Genomic DNA, 19460 nt, shown 5'->3' on the forward strand with positions numbered 1-19460 from the left:
GAACACGTTCTCATTTACAATTGCGACCTGGCCAAGATAAAGCAAAGCAGTTCGACACATACAACAACACATAGTTACACATGGAGTAAAACAAACATATAGTCAATAATACAGTGAAAAAAAAATAAGTCTATATACAATGTGAGCAAGTGAGGTGAGATAAGGGAGGTGAAGGCAAACAAATATATGTATAAATAAATAAAAATATAAAAGGCCATGGAGGCGAAGTGAGTACAACACAGCAAGTAAAATAAAAACTAAAAAAACAATGGAATGGTTGGTTTGCAGTGGAAGAAAGTGCAAAGTAGAGACAGAAATAATGGGGTGCAAAGGAGCAAAATAAATTAATAAATAAATACAGTAGGTAAAGAGGTAGTTGTTTGGGCTAAATTGTAGATGGGTTATATACAGGTGCAGTAATCTATGAGCTGCTCTGACAGCTGGTGCTTAAAGCTAGTGAGGGAGATAGGTGTTTCCAGTTTCAGAGATTTTTGTAGTTCGTTCCAGTCATTGGCAGCAGAGAACTGGAAGGAGAGGCGTCCAAAGGAAGAATTGGTTTTGGGGGTGACTAGAGAGATATACCTGCTGGAGCGCGTGCTACAGGTAGGTGCTGCTATGGTGACCAGCGAGCTGAGATAAGGGGGGACTTTACCTAGCAGGGTCTTGTAGATGACCTGGAACCAGTGGGTTTGGCGACGAGTATGAAGCGAGGGCCAGCCAACGAGAGTGTACAGGTCGCAGTGGTGGGTAGTATATGGGGCTTTGGTGACAAAACGGATGGCACTGTGATAGACTGCATCCAATTTATTGAGTAGGGTTTTGGAGGCTATTTTGTAAATGACATCACCGAAGTCGAGGATTGGTAGGATGGTCAGTTTTACAAGGGTATGTTTGGCAGCATGAGTAAAGGATGCTTTGTTGCGGAATAGGAAGCCAATTCTAGATTTGACTTTGGATTGGAGATGTTTGATGTGAGTCTGGAAGGAGAGTTTACAGTCTAACCAGACACCTAGGTATTTGTAGGTGTCCACATATTCTAAGTCAGAGCCGTCCAAAGTAGTGATGTTGGACAGGCGGGCAGGAGCAGGCAGCGATCGGTTGAAGAGCATGCATTTGGTTTTACTTGTATTTAAGAGCAGTTGGAGGCCACGGAAGGAGAGTTGTATGGCATTGAAGCTCGCCTGGAGGGTTGTTAACACAGTGTCAAAAGAAGGGCCAGAAGTATACAGAATAGTGTCGTCTGCGTAGAAGTGGATCAGAGAATCACCAGCAGCAAGAGCGACATCATTGATGTAAACAGAGAAGAGAGTCGGTCCAAGAATTGAACCCTGTGGCACCCCCATAGAGACTGCCAGAGGCCCGGACAACAGACCCTCCGATTTGACACACTGAACTCGATCAGAGAAGTAGTTGGTGAACCAGGCGAGGCAATCATTAGAGAAACCAAGGCTGTCGAGTCTGCCAATGAGGATGTGGTGATTGACAGAGTCAAAGGCCTTGGCCAGGTCAATGAATACGGCTGCACAGTATTGTTTCCTATCGATGGCGGTTACGATATCGTTTATGACCTTGAGCGTGGCTGAGGTGCACCCATGACCAGCTCTGAAACCAGATTGCATTGCGGAGAAGGTGTGGTGGGATTCGAAATGGTCGGTAATCTGTTTGTTGACTTGGCTTTCGAAGACCTTAGAAAGGCAGGGTAGGATAGATATAGGTCTGTAGCAGTTAGGGTCAAGGGTGTCCCCCCCTTTGAAGAGGGGGATAACCGCAGCTGCTTTCCAATCTTTGGGGATCTCAGACGACACGAAAGAGAGGTTGAAGAGGCTAGTAATAGGGGTGGCAACAATTTCAGCAGATAGTTTTAGAAAGAAAGGGTCCAGATTATCTAGCCCGGCTGATTTGTAAGGGTCCAGATTTTGCAGCTCATTTAGAACATCAGCTGACTGTATTTGGGAGAAAGAGAAATGGGGAAGGCTTGGGCGAGTAGCAGAGGGGAGGGCAGTGCTGTTGTCCGGGGTGGGGGTAGCCAGGTGGAAAGCATGGCCAGCCGTAGAAAAATGCTTATTGAAATTCTCAATTATAGTGGATTTGTCGGTGGTGACAGTGTTTCCTATCTTCAGAGCGGTTGGAAGCTGGGAGGAGGTGTTCTTATTCTCCATGGACTTTACGGTGTCCCAGAACTTTTTTGAATTTGTGTTGCAGGAAGCAAATTTCTGCTTGAAATAGCTAGCCTTGGCTGTTCTAACTGCCTGTGTATATTGGTTTCTGGCTTCCCTGAAAAGTTGCATATCACGGGGGCTGTTCGATGCTAATGCAGAACGCCATAGGATGTTTTTCTGTTGGTTAAGGGCAGTCAGGTCAGGAGAGAACCAAGGGCTATATCTGTTCCTGGTTCTAAATTTCTTGAATGGGGCATGCTTATTCAAGATGGTGAGGAAGGCATTTTTAAAAAATGACCAGGCATCCTCTACTGACGGGATGAGATCAATATCCTTCCAGGATACCCCGGCCAGGTCGATTAGAAAGGCCTGCTCGCTGAAGTGTTTCAGGGAGCGTTTGACAGTGATGAGTGGAGGTCGTTTGACCGCTGACCCATTACGGATGCAGGCAATGAGGCAGTGATCGCTGAGATCTTGGTTGAAAACAGCAGAGGTGTATTTGGAGGGCAAGTTTGTTAGGATGATATCTATGAGGGTACCCGTGTTTACGGAATTGGGGTGGTACCTGGTAGGTTCATTTATAATTTGTGTGAGATTGAGGGCATCAAGCTTAGATTGTAGGGTGGCTGGGGTGTTGAGCATGTTCAAATTTAGGTCGCCTAGCAGCACGAGCTCTGAAGATAGATGGGGGGCAATCAGTTCACATATAGTGTCCAGAGCACAGCTGGGGGCAGAGGGTGGTCTATAGCAGGCGGCAACGGTGAGAGACTTGTTTTTAGAGAGGTGGATTTTTAAAAGTAGAAGTTCAAATTGTTTGGGAACAGACCTGGATAGTATAACAGAACTCTGCAGGCAGTCTTTGCAGTAGATTGCAACACCGCCCCCTTTGGCCGTTCTATCTTGTCTGAAAATCTTGTAATTGGGGATGAAAATGTCTGAATTTTTGGTGGTCTTTCTAAGCCAGGATTCAGACACGGCTAAAACATCCGGGTTGGCAGAGTGTGCTAAAGCAGTGAACAAAACAAACTTAGGGAGGAGGCTTCTAATGTTAACATGCATGAAGCCAAGGCTATTACGGTTACAGAAGTCATCAAAAGAGAGCGCCTGGGGAATAGGAGTGGAGCCAGGTACTGCAGGGCCTGGATTCACCTCTACATCACCAGAGGAACAGAGGATGAGTAGGATAAGGGTACGGCTAAAAGCTATGAGAATTGGTCGCCTAGAGCTACTAGAGCAGAGAGTAAAAGGAGGTTTCTGGGGGCGATAAAATAGTTTAAAGGAATAATGTACAGACAAAGGTATGGTAGGATGTGAATACAGTGGAGGTAAACCTAGGTATTGAGTGATGATGAGAGAGATATTGTCTCTAGAAACATCATTGAAACCAGGTGATGTCATCGCATATGTGGGTGGTGGAACTGAGAGGTTGGATATGGTATAGAGAGCAGGGCTAGAGTCTCTACAGTGAAATAAGCCAATAAACACTAACCAGAACAGCAATGGACAAGGCATATTTACATTAAGGAGAGGCATGCTAATCGAGTGATCAATAAGGGTCCAGTGAGTAGAGGTTGGTTGGGGTCGTGGCGATCCAGACAGCTGGCCGGGTATATGGCTATCGGTAGCAGCATAGGATGGAGGTCTGTTTGTAGATACCTCGTGCGTTTCCGTCGGTAGGTTAGTGGGGTTCCGTGTAGTGGGGTTCCGTGTGGTAGAGGGGATCAATCCAAATTGGCAAAATAGATATAGTGACCCAAGGAAAAAAATAAAATAAATAAATAATAATAATAATAATAGTTGTCCAATATACTTGTTCAAATAGCAGCCGATAAGACAGCTAACGATTAGCGGGCCTCAGATGAGCGTTCAGGTAACGTCGGGACGGAGGTGCCAGTTGGATAAATCCCTCGGGCAGATAACGTCGGCAGTCAGTCGCGGCAGTCAGTCGTGAAGGCCCGGTGGGGTTCCGTATCTGCAGCAGCAACAAAAGAAACGGGTCCGGATGGTGATGGAACTCCTCAGCTGGCTAGCTCCAGAATGATTAGAGTTTGCTCCGGGGTCGACGTAAGCCAATAGTCACACGGTTTGCAGCTAGCTAGCTGCGAAATCAAGGTACAAGTGTCCAGAGCCTGCGGCTGGAATCCGGGGAAACTGAGAGAAAAAAAAAGAGTCCCGGAATGCTCCGGTCCGAGTCGCGTTGCACAAAAGTGCCGGTAGATTATCGAGCTAAAGGAATAGCTGATGACCACTAAACGTGGGCAGCTGAAACACCAACGCTAGCCAGCAAACCGGCTAATTTCGGGGCAGCTACAGATTAGCTTCTGGCTAGCTATCGGAGTAGCTTCTGGTTAAGCTTTCAGGCTAGCTTCTGAATTAGCCCCTGGCTAGCTTCCACGATGGATTTTCAGATTGAGGTAAGTAATACTTTTTGTAATTGGTGAAGCGGGTTGCAGGAAAGCTTTTGCAGGAAAGCTTTTGTAGTTGAGTTCTTGGATAATAAAATAGATAAAAGATATGCGAAGAAAGGTGTAAATATATATATATACAGGACACGAACAATACGGAACAGAAAAAGACGTCTGAACTGCTAAGCCACCTTGGATTCCGGACAAGTCAGGTTGGATGGGGAGTATCGCTGCACAGCTATTTTCAGGTCTCTCCAGAGATGTTCGATCGGGTCCAGGCTCTGGCTGGGCCACTCAAGGACATTCAGAGACTTGTCCCGAAGCCACTCCTTCATTGTCTTGGCTGTGTGCTTAGGGTCATTGTCCTGTTGGAAGGTGAACCTTCGCCCCAGTCTGATGTCCTGAGTGCTCTGGAACAGGTTTTCATCAAGGATCTCTCTTTACTTTGCTTCGTTCATCTTTCCCTCGATCCTGACTAGTCTCCCAGTTCCTGCCGCTGAAAAACATCCCCACAGCATGATGCTGCCATCATCAGGCTTCACCGTAGGTGTAGTGTCTTAGCTCTTATTACTTATTTATATAATAAGAAAGACTCTGAATACAAGAAATTGAACTGGAGCTTCACATTTACTAAAACGAGTTAGTACCAGAATAACATAGAACAACACTGCGCATGACCAAGGGTGCTCCATTCTTAAAGAGGACATCAGTAATTAACAGAACATAACATTCCTTCTCTTATACAATCAGAGTTACTTTTACCAAACCACAACTGAAACATTTCCCAGAACTTGTTGTAGTTATTTGCATCTTTTGATTTGAACTTGAACAGTTCGTTTTTGTTTCTTTGTTTATAAGTCCAGTCTGTCTGGTGGACAGTGCCTTCGTTCTCGGTAGCGCCTAGGATTGTCTGGAGGCTCCTGAACATCCTCAGTGTGTGCTTGTTCCATTATAGCTTCTGCTATAGCAGCACCTTCATCAACACGTTCCCTTCTTTCAGCCTGGGGTCTCTTTACTGCCCCACCGTCCTCTACAGTTCCCTGTGTGTCACTCTCAGGAGCTCTCTGTGCCTGTTATCTCTCGATTGTTGTGCTGTTTTCCGTGGAATGCATTTGGTTAATGTGACGCCGCCACATTATGTCTGGGCTCACTTGAACCTGGTAAGTTCTGGGTCCAGTTTGTGTATGTACGGTCCCTCTTGTCCATTTCCCTCCCCTTCTGTAGTCTCGCACCATCACTTCCTGTCCTGTTTGGAGATGGCGCTCCCTGCCACCGGAGAGCATATTGGCTTGTTTGTTCAGCACTTCATTACGCCTGTTTGGCTTCATGATGTCCAGCTGTGTGCGGAGAGGCCTCCCGAACATCAGTGCGGCTCGGCTTTCATTTGTCGTGGCATGTGGGGTGTTTCCGTAGGAGGCCAGGAACTTGGCCAGTTTTGTTTGCAAAGTCCCTTCGTCTCGTTTTGCTGCACAGAGTCATTGCTTTAGGGTTTGCACAAAGCGTTCTGCCAGCCCATTGGTGGCAGGGTGGTACGGAGCTGAGGTTGAGTGTTTGATTCCATTTACTGACATGAATCTTGTAAACTCGTCACTTACAAAAGCTTGCGCGTTGTCCCTTATCAGCTGCAGCGTGCAAACATTGTTCTGAGACACTCTATCGTCTGAGCTGAGGTAGAGTCAGTGCAAAACATCTCTGGCCATTTGGAATGGGCATCAACTATAACCAGAAACATGTGCTTTTCAAAGAGACCAGCGTAGTCCACATGAATTCTCTGCCATGGCTCTGTGGGCCATTCCCATGGGTGGACTGGGACAGGAGTAGGCATGTGAAGGGTTTCCAAACATCCGCTACAGTTCTTCGCCATGTTTTCTATCTGTTGATCCAGACCTGGCCACCAGAAGTGGCTCCTTGCGAGCAGATTCGTTTTGACAATTCCAACATGACCTTCATGTAGTTGCTGCAAAACCTGATGTTGGCATTTCTGGGGTATCATGACTCTCATTCCCCACATCAAACATCCTTGGTACGTTCGAATTTCGTTTCTCTGCTGGAAATACGGAGTCAGCTCCTTTCTGCCTGTAGCTGGCCATCCTGGCATGGTGTAGGTGTACACTTTTGACAAGGTCACATCTTTCCTTGTCTCCTGTTTGATAACTGTGCTTGTGACCGGTAGTGCCTCGAGCTGAGCGGTATGGAAAATGTCCACTGCATCCACACTCCTTTGTCTTTCTCTTGCACACGGCAGTCTGGATAATCCATCTGCATTTGTGTGGAGGGACGACGGCTTAAACTCAATGTCATACATATGACTGGCAAGGAACAAGGCTTATCGCTGGAACCTGGCTGCTGTCATTGCCTTTCTTTGGACTGAAAATGGAAAGCAACAGCTGGTGATCCGTAACCAGTGTGAAACGCTTGCCATATAGGTATGCGTGGAATTTCTTGACGCCCCACACTAGTGCCAGTGCTTCTTTGTCGATTTATGAGTAGTTTTTCTCTGCATCATTCAATGTTCGTGACGCAAATGCAACTGGCCTCTCTGACCCATCTTTCAGTGTGTGTGAAAGGACGTCCCCTAAGCCTTAAGGGGACGCATCACAAACCAACTTCACTGGCAGTTCAGGGTTGTAATGCATCAGGACCTGTTCAGATGTGATGAGCCGTTTTGCCTCAAGAAATGCATTTTCACACTGTTCTGTCCACCGCCATGTCCTATTCTTTTCCGGTAGCTGATTTAGAGGCTTGATTACTGCTGAAAGGTTTGGGAGGAATCTTCTGTAGTAATTGATCAGTCCCGTAAAAGATCTCACTTCTGTGATATTTTGTGGTTGTGGTGCCTGTACCACTGCATCGATGTTGTCCTTTGTATTGTGCAATCCCTTGCGGTCGATTTCATGTCCACAGAAGACAATCCTGTCTTTGAAGAACTCACACTTCTGTAAGTTTGCCTGTAGACCATTCTCTTTCAGTCTTTTCAGGACCACTTCCAGGTTAGCCAGGTGCTCATTGTCGGTGCGTCTTGTTATGATCATGTCACCCAGGATACACTGGGTTCCTGGTATTTCTTGCAAAATCTGGTCAATAGTTTGTTGCCAAATGGCTGGGGCTGATGCAATGCCAAAAACCAGGCGGTTATACCTGTATAGACCTTTGTGTGTGTTTATTGTCAGGTACTGTTTGGAGCTCTCTTCAACCGATAGCAGCAGGTAAACCTGTTTCAGATCGATTTTACTGAAGTGTTTCCCACCAGCTAGTGCAGCAAAGATGTCATCCAGACGTTGCAGAGGGTATTGGTCCACATGCAACATTGAATTCACAGTTACCTTGAAGTCCCCACACATTCTAACAGACCCGTCTTTCTTCACAATAGGAACTATGGGTGTGGCCCATTCGCTTCTGTCCACTTTCGTCGGGATCCCTGTATCCTGCAAGCGATCGATTTCCGCTTCCACATTTGGTCTCTGGGAGTATGGAACAGATCTGGCTTTGCAAAATGTTGGGGTTGCGTCATCTCTTAGTACAAGTTTGGCTGTGAAGCCTTTTACTGTTCCCATCTGATCACTGAACACTGTGTTGTATTTCTTCCGCAAATGTTCCAGTGTTTGGTCTGTGCCTTTCTCTTTGGACTGGAACGTGTGCAGCATTTTCAAGTCACACCAGTTCAGCCTTATTTTTGAAAGCCATTCCCTGCCAAATAATGGTGGGCCAGTTCCAGGCACCACATACAGCTGTAACTGCTGTGTTTGCTCCCCATAACTCACTCTGACCTGCAACGCCCCCATTGGGCTCAATCTCTCTCCTGAGTAGGTCTTCAGCAACACATTTGTGTTCTTCAGCTTGATATTCTTGAAGTGCTCATTGTAGACAGTAGTGGAAATTATAGACACTGCAGATCCTGTGTCCAGCTCCATTTTGAGGAGTTTGCCTTCAATTTCTGGTGTCATCATATTATGCTACTGCTGGGAGAAGTCACTGTGTTTAATTCCATTGTACCAATTAATCGTTCATCTGAATCACTGCCACTGTTCTCTGCTAGTGAATTCACAGACCCTTTAATTTTCTCAGTTTTCCTGTTGTGACTGAATTTTGCTTTGCATGCTCTTTGAATGTGCCTCGTTCTACTGCATTTGTGACAAATTTTGTCTTTGAAACGGCAGTCCTCTGCTCTGTGACCATCTCTGTCACACCTGTTGCATTTTTCGGCAACACGGGGACGCTGTCGGCTGCGTGAAAACTTGTGCAGGGAAGTTTGTGATAGGTCAGCTGTAGTTGCGACTTCCATAGCCAAAGCAATTTCAACAGCCTTTGCAAACGTGAGGTCTGATTCTGTGAGCAAACGTTTTTGAATGTGTTCATGTTTCAGTCCACAAACAAATCTATCCCTTAATGTGTCATTTAGGTTTTCTCCTACTGGCAATGTTCAGACAGTTTCTTCAACTCTGCTACATATGTACTAACACCCTCCCCCTCATTCTGATCTCTCTTGTGGAAACGAAAATGTTCCGCGATGAGGAGTGGTTTAGGTGATAGGTGATTTTGCAATATCTCCACAATCTCTGTGAATGTTTTATTGGAGGGCTTCAGAGGGGCCGGAGGCTCCGGATTGGGGACCGTCGCCGGAGGCTCCGGACTGGGGAACGTCGCCGCAGGCTCCGGACTGGGGACCGTTGCTGCAGGCTCTGGACAGGGGACCGTCGCTGCAGGCTCCGTGCCATGGATCGTCGCTGCAGGCTCCGTGCCATGGATCGTCACTACAGGCTCCGGGCCATGGATCATTCGTGAGGCTTCGTGCCATGGATTATCACTACAGGCTCCGGGCCATGGATCATCCGTGAGGCTTCGTGCCATGGATTATCACTACAGGCTCCGGGCCATGGATCATCACTGGAGGCTTCGTGCCATGGATTATCACTGGAGGCTCCGGGCCATGGATTATCACTGGAGGCTTTGTGCCATGGATCATCACTACAGGCTCCGGGCCATGGATCATCACTGGAGGCTTCGGACCATGGATCATCACTGGAGGCTTCGGACCATGGATCATCACTGGAGGCTTCGTACGTGGAGCCAGAACAGGTCTCACCGGACTGAGGAGACGTACTGGAAGTCTGGTACGTGGAGCTGCCACAACGCGTCCTGGCTGGATACCCACTTTAGCTCGGTGAGTGTGGAGAGCTGGCACAGGACTCACTGGGCTAAGAAGGTGCACTGGAGGCATAGTGCGTATAGCCGGCGCAGGATATACTGGGCCGTGGAGGCGCATTGGAGGTCTGTAGCGTAGAGCTGGCACCACGCGTCCTGGCTGAATACCCCCTGTAGCACGGCACGTGCGGGGAGCTGGCACAGGCCGCACTGGGTTGTGCTGGCAAACTGGGGATACCGTGCGTAGAGCTGGCGTAGGATATCTTGGGCCGAAGAGACGCACCGGAGACCAGGAACGGAGCGCTGAGCCGGCACAATCCGTCCTGGCTGAGTACCCACTCTAGCACGGCAACTACGGGGAGCTTGCACAGAGCGCACCGGGCTGTGGATGCGCATTGAGGGCACGGTGCGCAGAACCGGAAAACGTGACACTTGAACCGTGACCAACTCCTCATTGTATTTACAGGGAGATGGTTCTCGTTCACCCCTTAGTTCCGTTCGTTCCGCTCTCTCTGCTCGCCAACCCGTGTCCCCCCCCCAAAAAAAATGTTTTGAGGCTGCCTCTCTTGCTTCCGTCCTTGCCGTGACTCCTGGTATCGCCGCTGTTCCTCCCTCGCTGCTTCCGCCTGTTTCCACGGCAGGCTCTCATGCCCTGCCATTACCTCATCCCATGTCCATGATGTCCTCCACTCCGGGGCACGCTGCTTGGTCCGTTGGTGGTGGGATCTTCTGTTACGGCTCTCGTTGGTAGAATGACCGGACCAAGGTGCAGCGTGGTAGGCATACATTTTCTTTATTAATGTTCCACCAAAAAAAATAAACAATACAACGAAGTAAAGCTTCGTAGTGCAAAACATGCAACAAACAAAGACAAGATCCCACAAAACCCAAACGGAAACTAACAACTAATTTCTGATTCCCAATCAGAGCCAACGATAGACAGCTGCCTCCAATTGGGAATCAAACACACCAACATAGAAACAGAAAACCTAGAATGCCCACCCTAATCACACCCTGACCTAACCAAATAGAGAAATAAAAAGGCTCTCTAAGGTCAGTGCATGACATCGAGCTCCATCTGCATTCGTGATGCACACTGCAAGTAATCATCCTTGTCGCCATTGTAGTGTCTTAGCTCTTATTACTTATTTATATAATAAGAAAGACTCTGAATACAAGAAATTGAACTGGAGCTCCACATTTACTAAAACGAGTTAGTACCAGAATAACATAGAACAACACTGCGCAAGGGGGCCCCATTCTTAAAGGGGACATCAGTAATTAACAGAACATAACAGTAGGGATGGTATTGAGCGGTGCCTGGTTTCCTCCAGACGTGACGCTTGGCATTCAGGCCAAAGAGTTCAATCTTGGTTTCATCAAATCAAATGTTATTAGTCACATGCGCCGAATACAACAGGTGTAGACCTTACAGTGCTTACTTATGATCCCCTAACCAACAATGCAGTTAAAGAAAATACAGATAAGATTAAGAGATAAAAGTAAGTAATTAGAGAGCAGCAGTGAAATAACAACAGCGAGACTATATACGGGGGGTACCGATACAGAGTCAATGTGTGGGGGCACCGGTTATTTGAGGTAGTATGTACATGTAGTTAGTGACCAGAGAATCTTGTTTCTAATGGTCTGAGAGTCCTTTAGGTGCCTTTTGGCAACTCCAAGCGGGCTGTCATGTGCCTTTTACTGAGAAGTGGCTTCCGTCTGGCCACTCTACCATAAAGGCCTGATTGGTGGAGTGTTGCAGAGATGGTTGTCCTTCTGGAAGGTTCTCCCATCTCCACAGACAAACGCTGGAGCTCTGTCAGAGTGACCATCTGGTTCTTTGTCATCTCCCTGATCAAGGCCCTTCTCCCTCGATTGCTCAGTTTGGCTGGGCTGCCAGCTCTAGGCAGAGTTGTGGTGGTTCCAAACTTCTTCCATTTAAGAATGATGGAGGCCACTGTATTCTTGGCGACCTTCAATGCTGCAGAAATGTTTTGGTACCCTTCCCCAGATCTGTGCCTCGACACCATTCTGTATTTGAGCTCTACGGACAATTCCTTCAACATCATGGCTTGGTTTTCGCTCTGACATATTTATGTAAATAAGGTATTTCTGTTTTTATAAATTTGCAAACATTGCTAAAAACCTGTTTTCACTCTGTGTGTAGATTGATGAGGAAAACATTTTTACTTAATCCAATTTAGAATAAGACTGTAATGTAACAATGTGGAAAAACTCGCTATCTTTTTAGATGGCGAACCCCGCATGCTCTTTATTTGAAGTGCTAGTTGTGTGAAGTTGTTTATGGTAATCATAGCATAGATACAGGAATAGAAACATAAATTAAACATGGTCTTACTTATCAACTGGGATGTCGATAGCAAGACATTTAGTGCCGCTGTTATGTGTATTACTGTGGGTGAGGAAAATTGTATGTTCTGTGTTCAGCCCAAAATGTAATTTTGTTTGCTAGCTATCTATTTGCTGCCTTTTCCGGATCTGCTGTCATTTCTCATTCTGACTGGTACATAATGAGCAGGATCAATATTCAAATATAACATAAGTTAATCATGTTTTCATGTTTCTGGCTTTTAGAGTCTTTATGTGTATGTACATTGTGTGAAGCAGTCTGTAGGGCTACAGTGGATGTTAAAGCCCCCATGCAGTCTTTTTAATTGTATTTTTAAAATCATCACTGTATGCCTAATTCAGTAAATCACTCTGTGTGTTTATTTCATGAAAATAATATATTTGTAATCATTTAATTCCCTGTGCCTCCTTTTCATTGGTATACTCAGTGTGTGTATACTGTATATATACACTACATTACCAAAAGTATGTGGACACCTGCTCTTCAAACATCTCATTCCAAAATCATGGGCATGAATAGAGTTGGTCGCCCCCTTTGCTGCTATATTAGCCTCCACTCATCCCAAAGGTGTTCAATGGGGTTGAGGTCTGGGCTTTGTGCGGTCCAGTCAAGTTCTTACACACCGATCTTGACAAACCATTTCTGTATGGACCTCGCTTTGTGCACACGGTAATTTTCATGCTGAAACAGGAAAGAGCCTTCCCCAAACTGTTGCCACAAAGTTGGAAGCAAATAATCGTCTAGAATGTCATTGTATGCTGTTGCGTTAAGATTACCCTTCACTGGAACTAAGGGGCCTAGCCCAAACCATGAAAAACAGCCCGAGACCATTATTCCTCATCCACCAAACTTTACAGTTGGCACTATGCATTGGGGCATGTAGTGTTCTCCTGGCATCCGCCAAACCCAGATTCGTCCGTCAGACTGCCAGATGGTGAAGTGATTCATCACTCCAGAGAACACGTTTCCACTGCTCCAGAGTCCAATGGCGGCGAGCTTTACACCACTCCAGCTGATGCTTGGCATTGCACATGTTGACCTTAGGCTTGTGTGCGGCTGCTCGGCCATATAAACCCATTTCGTGAAGTTCTCGACAAACAGTTATTGTGCTGACGTTGCTTCCAGAGGCATTTTGGAACTCGGTAGTGATGCTGAAATGTGTCTTCCGCATGTAACCTTCAACACTCGGCGGTCCCGTTCTGTGAGCTTGTGTGGCCTATCACTTCGCTGCTGAGCCTTTGTTGCTCCTAGACATTTCCACTTCACAATAACAGCACAGCTTTAGCAGGGCAGAAATTTGACAAATTGACTTGTTGGAAAGGTGGCATCCTATGATGGTGCCACATTTAAAGTCACAGAGCTCTTTAGTAAGGCCATTCTACTACCAATGTTTGTCTATGGAGATTTCATGGCTGTGTGCTCGATTTTATACACCTGTCAGCAATGGGTTTGACTGAAATAACCGAATCCACTAATTTGAAAGGATGTCCACATACAGTGCATTTGGGAAGTATTCAGACCCCTTCTCTTTTTCCACATTTTGTTACGTTACAGCCTTATTCTAAAATAGATGAAATAATTTTTTCCCCTCATCAATCTACACACAATACCACATAATGACACAGCGAAAAGTTTTTATTTTTGCAAATGTATATAATAAAACAAGCATAAATACCTTTACATAAGTATTCAGACCCTTTGCTATGAGACTTGAAATTGGCGAAGAAACTCCCCAAATACAGGTGTGCCAAGCTTGTAGCATCATACCCAAGAAGACTCGAGGCTATAATCGCTGCCAAAGGTGCTTCAACAAAGTACTGAGTAAAGGGTCTGAATACTTATGTAAATGTTATATTTCCGTTTTTATATTTTTTATTACGTTTGCCCCAAAATTCTGAAAACAGGTTTTTGCTTTGTCATTATGGGGTATTGCATCTGGATTAATAAGGGAGGAAAAACGATTTAATCCATTTTAGAATAAGGCTGTAACGTAACAAAATGTGGAAAAAGTCAAGGGGTCTAAGTACTTTCCGAATGCACTGTATACTATGCTTTTCTGGAATTGGGGAATAATACACCTTTATTTATTTACAATTCTGTTATTTACAGTGGAGGCATGAGCCTGACCAGCAGTTCCCCAGAGAATGCCAGACAAGAGTGAGTTTTGATTGGGTTTTGGTGAGTGATTGAGAGGCTGGGGAGAGTTTGGTTAGAACGGCTAGGGCTTGATTGGAAGTCCTCAGTACTCTGACTGTCACACTGTTTCAGTTTGCCTTATGTACACTGTTTTGTTGTGTAGATGTTCTGTACCTGGCTTTGATATCATATGTAACAGTTTAGCTTCCGTCCCTCTCCTCGCCCCTACCTGGGCTCGAACCAGGGACCCTCTGCACACATAAACAACAGTCACCCACGAAGCATCGTTACCCATCGCTCCACAAAAACCGCGGCCCTTGCAGAGCAAGGGGAACAACTACTTCAAGGTCTCAGAGCAAGTGACGTCACCGATTGAAATGCTATTAGCGCGCACCACCGCTAACTAGCTAGCCATTTCACATCGGTTACAAATACAAAGAAACAATAACCACAGGGCTTAGGGCTAATGCCGGTCATGTGATTCAAGGTGCTTTAGCTGAAGATGCATGTTACACAGAAGGCTCATATCTTTGTAATTTATTTCTATTCGTATTTGGTCTTCACTTTGGAACTACAGTTTGCAAAGATGTTATGGGGACATTATGGGGATGTTATGGTGTCATTCAGGTGTCGTGCACGAAGGAATGATATTTATAAGAAGTTGTCACATACCCTCACATAAGTGTGTACAGTTCTTTAACTTCATCTGTCATATTTTCTTTGCAGAAGCCTGAAGGCTGGAGCCACCTGCTCCTCGACTCCAGTCTCTTGTTAAATCAAATCAAATTTTATTTGTCACATGCTTCGTAAACAACAGGTGTAGACTAACAATGAAATGCTTACTTACGAGCCCTTCCCAACAATGCAGAGATTTTGTTGTTGAAATAGTAAACAAAAATAATTATAATTATAATAACAGCACAAGGAATAAATACACAATGAGTAACCTTAACTTGGCAATATACACCGGGTGGGTACCAGTACTGAGTCGATGTGCACGGTAATTGAGGTAGATATGTACATATACTGTAGGTAGGGATAAAGTCACTAGGCAACGGGATAGATAATAAACAGTAACAGCAGCATACAGTACGTGATAAATCAAAAGAGATTAGTGCAAAGAGGGTCAATGCAGATATTCCAGGTAGCTATTGGTTAACTATTTAACTAACTATTTAGCAGTCTTATAGCTTGGGGGTAGATGCTTTTCAGGGTCCTGTTGGTTCCAGACTTGGTACATCGGTACCGCTTGCCGTGCGGTAGTAGAGAGAACAGTCTATGACTTGGGTGGCTGGAGTAAGGGTGGTCCATTTAAAAATAATTCCTTCCTCCCTCCCTCGCCCCTTGCCCTGCAGGTGTATACTCGTCAGACGTCATGATACGTCATCAGAAGTGTCCACTTAATTTGAGGGCTGAGGAGATAGTCTTTTAAGTGTTTGGACCGCAATCACTGACTAGGGCCAGCTCAGGGCTGACACTGTCATCTTGATTTCAATATGTACAGATATAGGATCTTAATTTGATCACTCTTTGGTTGCTGAGAATTTTTCTGCACCACAGGAATAGCAGATGAGCTTCGTGATTGACATAAATTCACTGAATGCCCACTCTAACACACAGTTATATTAACAGTATTGCACTTTTCATGTAGCCTGCTTTTGGCCAGCTAAAAGCCTAAGCACTGATCAAGCAACATTATGGTCTCTAAACGTTCAAATCCTGTTGTAGGATCTTCATTTGACCTATATTGTCACAGCAACATTTTAACATTTAGCCCGTAATGTTGCTTGATTGGTGGTTAGGCTATTAGCTGGCCAAAAGTTGGCTACATGAAAAGTGCAATACTGTTTCATTTGCTCCTTTGCTTTTTTTTAGCATTATAATAAATCAAGTAGTTGTGTTGAAGCCTAATGGCTACGCTCAATAATCCACTGTTTGTGTGCTCCCATCCTATTCATTGGTACAACTTGAATTTTAAGTGGCTTTTAATTAGAAAAAAAGGTAAAATCCTCCAAAATGTAAATGATGACACTGGCCTACATTAAAGAGCATATTTGCAATCTGTTGGACCACATCGTTTTTAGAGGACAGGTTTCCCTCGTGGTCATCAAATTCAACACCCTTCCATCTTTTGATTTCAGTCTCATCAGCAAAGTCAGTCACATTTCCTTTCTCTCCTTCCCAAGGTCCTCTCACTAGGTGCAGATGTCCTACCAGAGTACAAGCTCCAGACCCCTCGCATCCATAAATGGACCATCCTGCACTACAGCCCCTTCAAGGCGGTGTGGGACTGGGTCATCCTGCTCCTGGTCATCTACACTGCCATCTTCACCCCCTACTCTGCGGCCTTTCTCCTTAGTGACCAGGAGGGGGCGGCCATGCAGACCTGTGGTTACTCCTGCTCTCCGCTCAACGTGGTGGACCTCATCGTGGACATCATGTTCATTGTTGATATCATCATCAACTTCAGGACGACGTACGTTAACAACAATGACGAGGTGGTCAGCCAGTCACAGCGGATCGCTGTGCACTACTTCAAAGGCTGGTTCCTTATAGACATGGTGGCGGCTATCCCCTTTGACCTGCTCATATACCGCTCAGGAGAAGAGGTGAGGAGATCAGGGTGGAATGGTCTTATTGTACCTATCCAAATGCTGCTGTTGAGCGTCTGTTATAAGAATCGGTGCAAATATTTATTTATTCTTTCTTAACCTCCAATATAATAATCAGTAAGCTGACACAGTGATAATAATAAAACAAGTTTGGTTTTATGGCTAGGTGTTCTGCATGTGTGAATGACCTTTGTTTGACCTCTTTCTGACTTATACCGTTTTAGACAACAACCCTGATTGGTCTGTTGAAGACTGCTCGGCTGCTGCGATTGGTGCGCGTAGCTCGGAAGCTGGACCGATACTCTGAATACGGAGCGGCCGTCCTATTCCTCCTCATGTGTACCTTTGCCCTCATAGCTCATTGGCTGGCCTGTATCTGGTACGCCATTGGTAATGTGGAGCGTGCAGGAGCAGCCCGGATTGGCTGGCTGGACTCTCTGGGTGACCAGCTCGGAAAACCCTACAATCAGACTATACCAGGGTCAGGTCCCTCCATAAGGGACAAGTATGTGACAGCGCTCTACTTTACCTTCAGTAGCCTGACCAGCGTGGGCTTTGGAAACGTCTCACCCAACACCAACTCTGAGAAGATCTTCTCCATCTGCGTCATGCTCATCGGCTGTAAGTCACAATTATTAACCCTCAATACACAAATAAGTCTTGCTTAATATACACGCTATGCCTCTATTAACCCATGATTTGAAATTTGACAACACATGAATGGACAATGTGTAATTATGGATTATGTTTGTGGGATGTGTTCAACCTATTGGATAGCCACATCTCGTGCCCACTGCCCAAGGCAATTCTCCCCCAGGGATGTTCATTTTACTGTATCGTATCTAATAATATAAAAAGCTGTACATTTTGATCAAATCAAATCAAATGATATTTGTCACATGCGCCGAATACATCAGGTGTAGTAGATCTTACAGTGAAATGCTTACTTACAAGCCATAACCAACAATGCAGTCAAAAAAATAAATTTAAATTAAAAACTTTTAAAAAAAAGAATAAGAAATAAAAGTAGCAAATAATTCAAGAGCAGTAGTAAAATAACAATAGCGAAGCTATATACAGGGAGTACCGGTATAGAGTCAATGTGTGGGAGCACCAGTTAGTTGAGGTAATACAGTATGTACATGTAGGTAGAGTTATTAAAGTGACTATGCATAGATAATAACAGAGAGTAGCAGCAGTGTGAAATGAGGGGGTCGGGGGCAATGCAAATAGTCTGGGTAGCCATTTGATTAGATGTTCAGGAGTCTTATGGCTTGGCGGTAGAAGCTGTTTAGAAGCCTCTTGGACATAGTCTTGGCGCTCCGGTACCGCTTGTCATGCGGTAGCAAAGAGAACAGTCTATGACTAGGGTGGCTGGAGTCTTTGACAATTTTTAGGGCCTTCCTCTGACACCGCCTGGTATAGAGGTCCTGGATGGCAGGAAGCTTTGCCCCAGTGATGTACTGGGCCGTACGCATTACCCTCTATAGGTCTTTGCGGTCGGAGGCCCGAGCAGTTGCCATACTAGGCAGTGATGCAACCAGTCAGGATGCTCTCGAAGGTGCAGCTGTAGAACGTTTTGAGGATCTGAGGACCCATGCCAAATCTTTTCAGTCGCCTGAGGGGGAATAGGTTTTGTCGTTCCCTCTTCACGACTGTCTTGGTGTGCTTGGACCATGTTAGTTGTTGGTGATGTGGACACCAAGGAACTTGAAGCTCTCAACCTGCTCCACTACAGCCCCATACATGCACAAAATCATCATGTTTTCCTAGGATTGTAATGTTATGTTTCTTTTTTGGAAATATGCCAAGACCTCTATCTCTGTTCTCTCTGTCTATCAACAGCTCTGATGTATGCTAGCATATTTGGTAATGTGTCAGCCATCATCCAGCGGCTCTACTCCGGCACAGCTCGCTACCACACCCAGATGCTGCGGGTTCGAGAATTCATCCGGTTCCACCAGATCCCCAACCCACTGAGGCAGCGGCTGGAGGAGTACTTCCAACATGCCTGGTCCTACACTAATGGCATTGATATGAATGCTGTGCGTCACACACACACACACACACACACACACACACACACACACACACACACACACACACACACACACACACACACACACACACACACACACACACACACACACACACACACACACACACACACACACACACACACACACACACACACACACACACACACACACACACACACACACACACACACACACACACACACACACACACACACACACACACACACACACACACACACACACACACACACACACACACACACACACACACACACACACACACACACACACACACACACACACACACACACACACACACACACACACACACACACACACACACACACACACACACACACACACACACACACACACACACACACACACACACACACACACACACACACACACACACACACACACACACACACACACACACACACACACACACACACACACACACACACACACACACACACACACACACACACACACACACACACACACACACACACACACACACACACACACACACACACACACACACACACACACACACACACACACACACACACACACACACACACACACAC

General features: G+C 45.7%; 1 protein-coding gene across 1 annotated transcript in view; it reads left to right on the top strand.

The window, feature by feature from the left end:
- Positions 1-19460, top strand: part of LOC139560434 (voltage-gated inwardly rectifying potassium channel KCNH2-like) — a 43716-nt gene that overhangs the window by 18825 nt on the left and 5431 nt on the right. Inside the window, exons 2-4 of the mRNA XM_071377213.1 lie at positions 16403-16825; positions 17053-17449; positions 18674-18873. Of these exons, the coding sequence (XP_071233314.1) occupies positions 16403-16825; positions 17053-17449; positions 18674-18873 (1020 nt within the window). The remainder of the gene's footprint in view (positions 1-16402; positions 16826-17052; positions 17450-18673; positions 18874-19460) is intronic.

The sequence above is a fragment of the Salvelinus alpinus genome, chromosome 30 (genome assembly GCF_045679555.1).
Source record: "Salvelinus alpinus chromosome 30, SLU_Salpinus.1, whole genome shotgun sequence".
Taxonomy (NCBI): domain Eukaryota; kingdom Metazoa; phylum Chordata; class Actinopteri; order Salmoniformes; family Salmonidae; genus Salvelinus; species Salvelinus alpinus.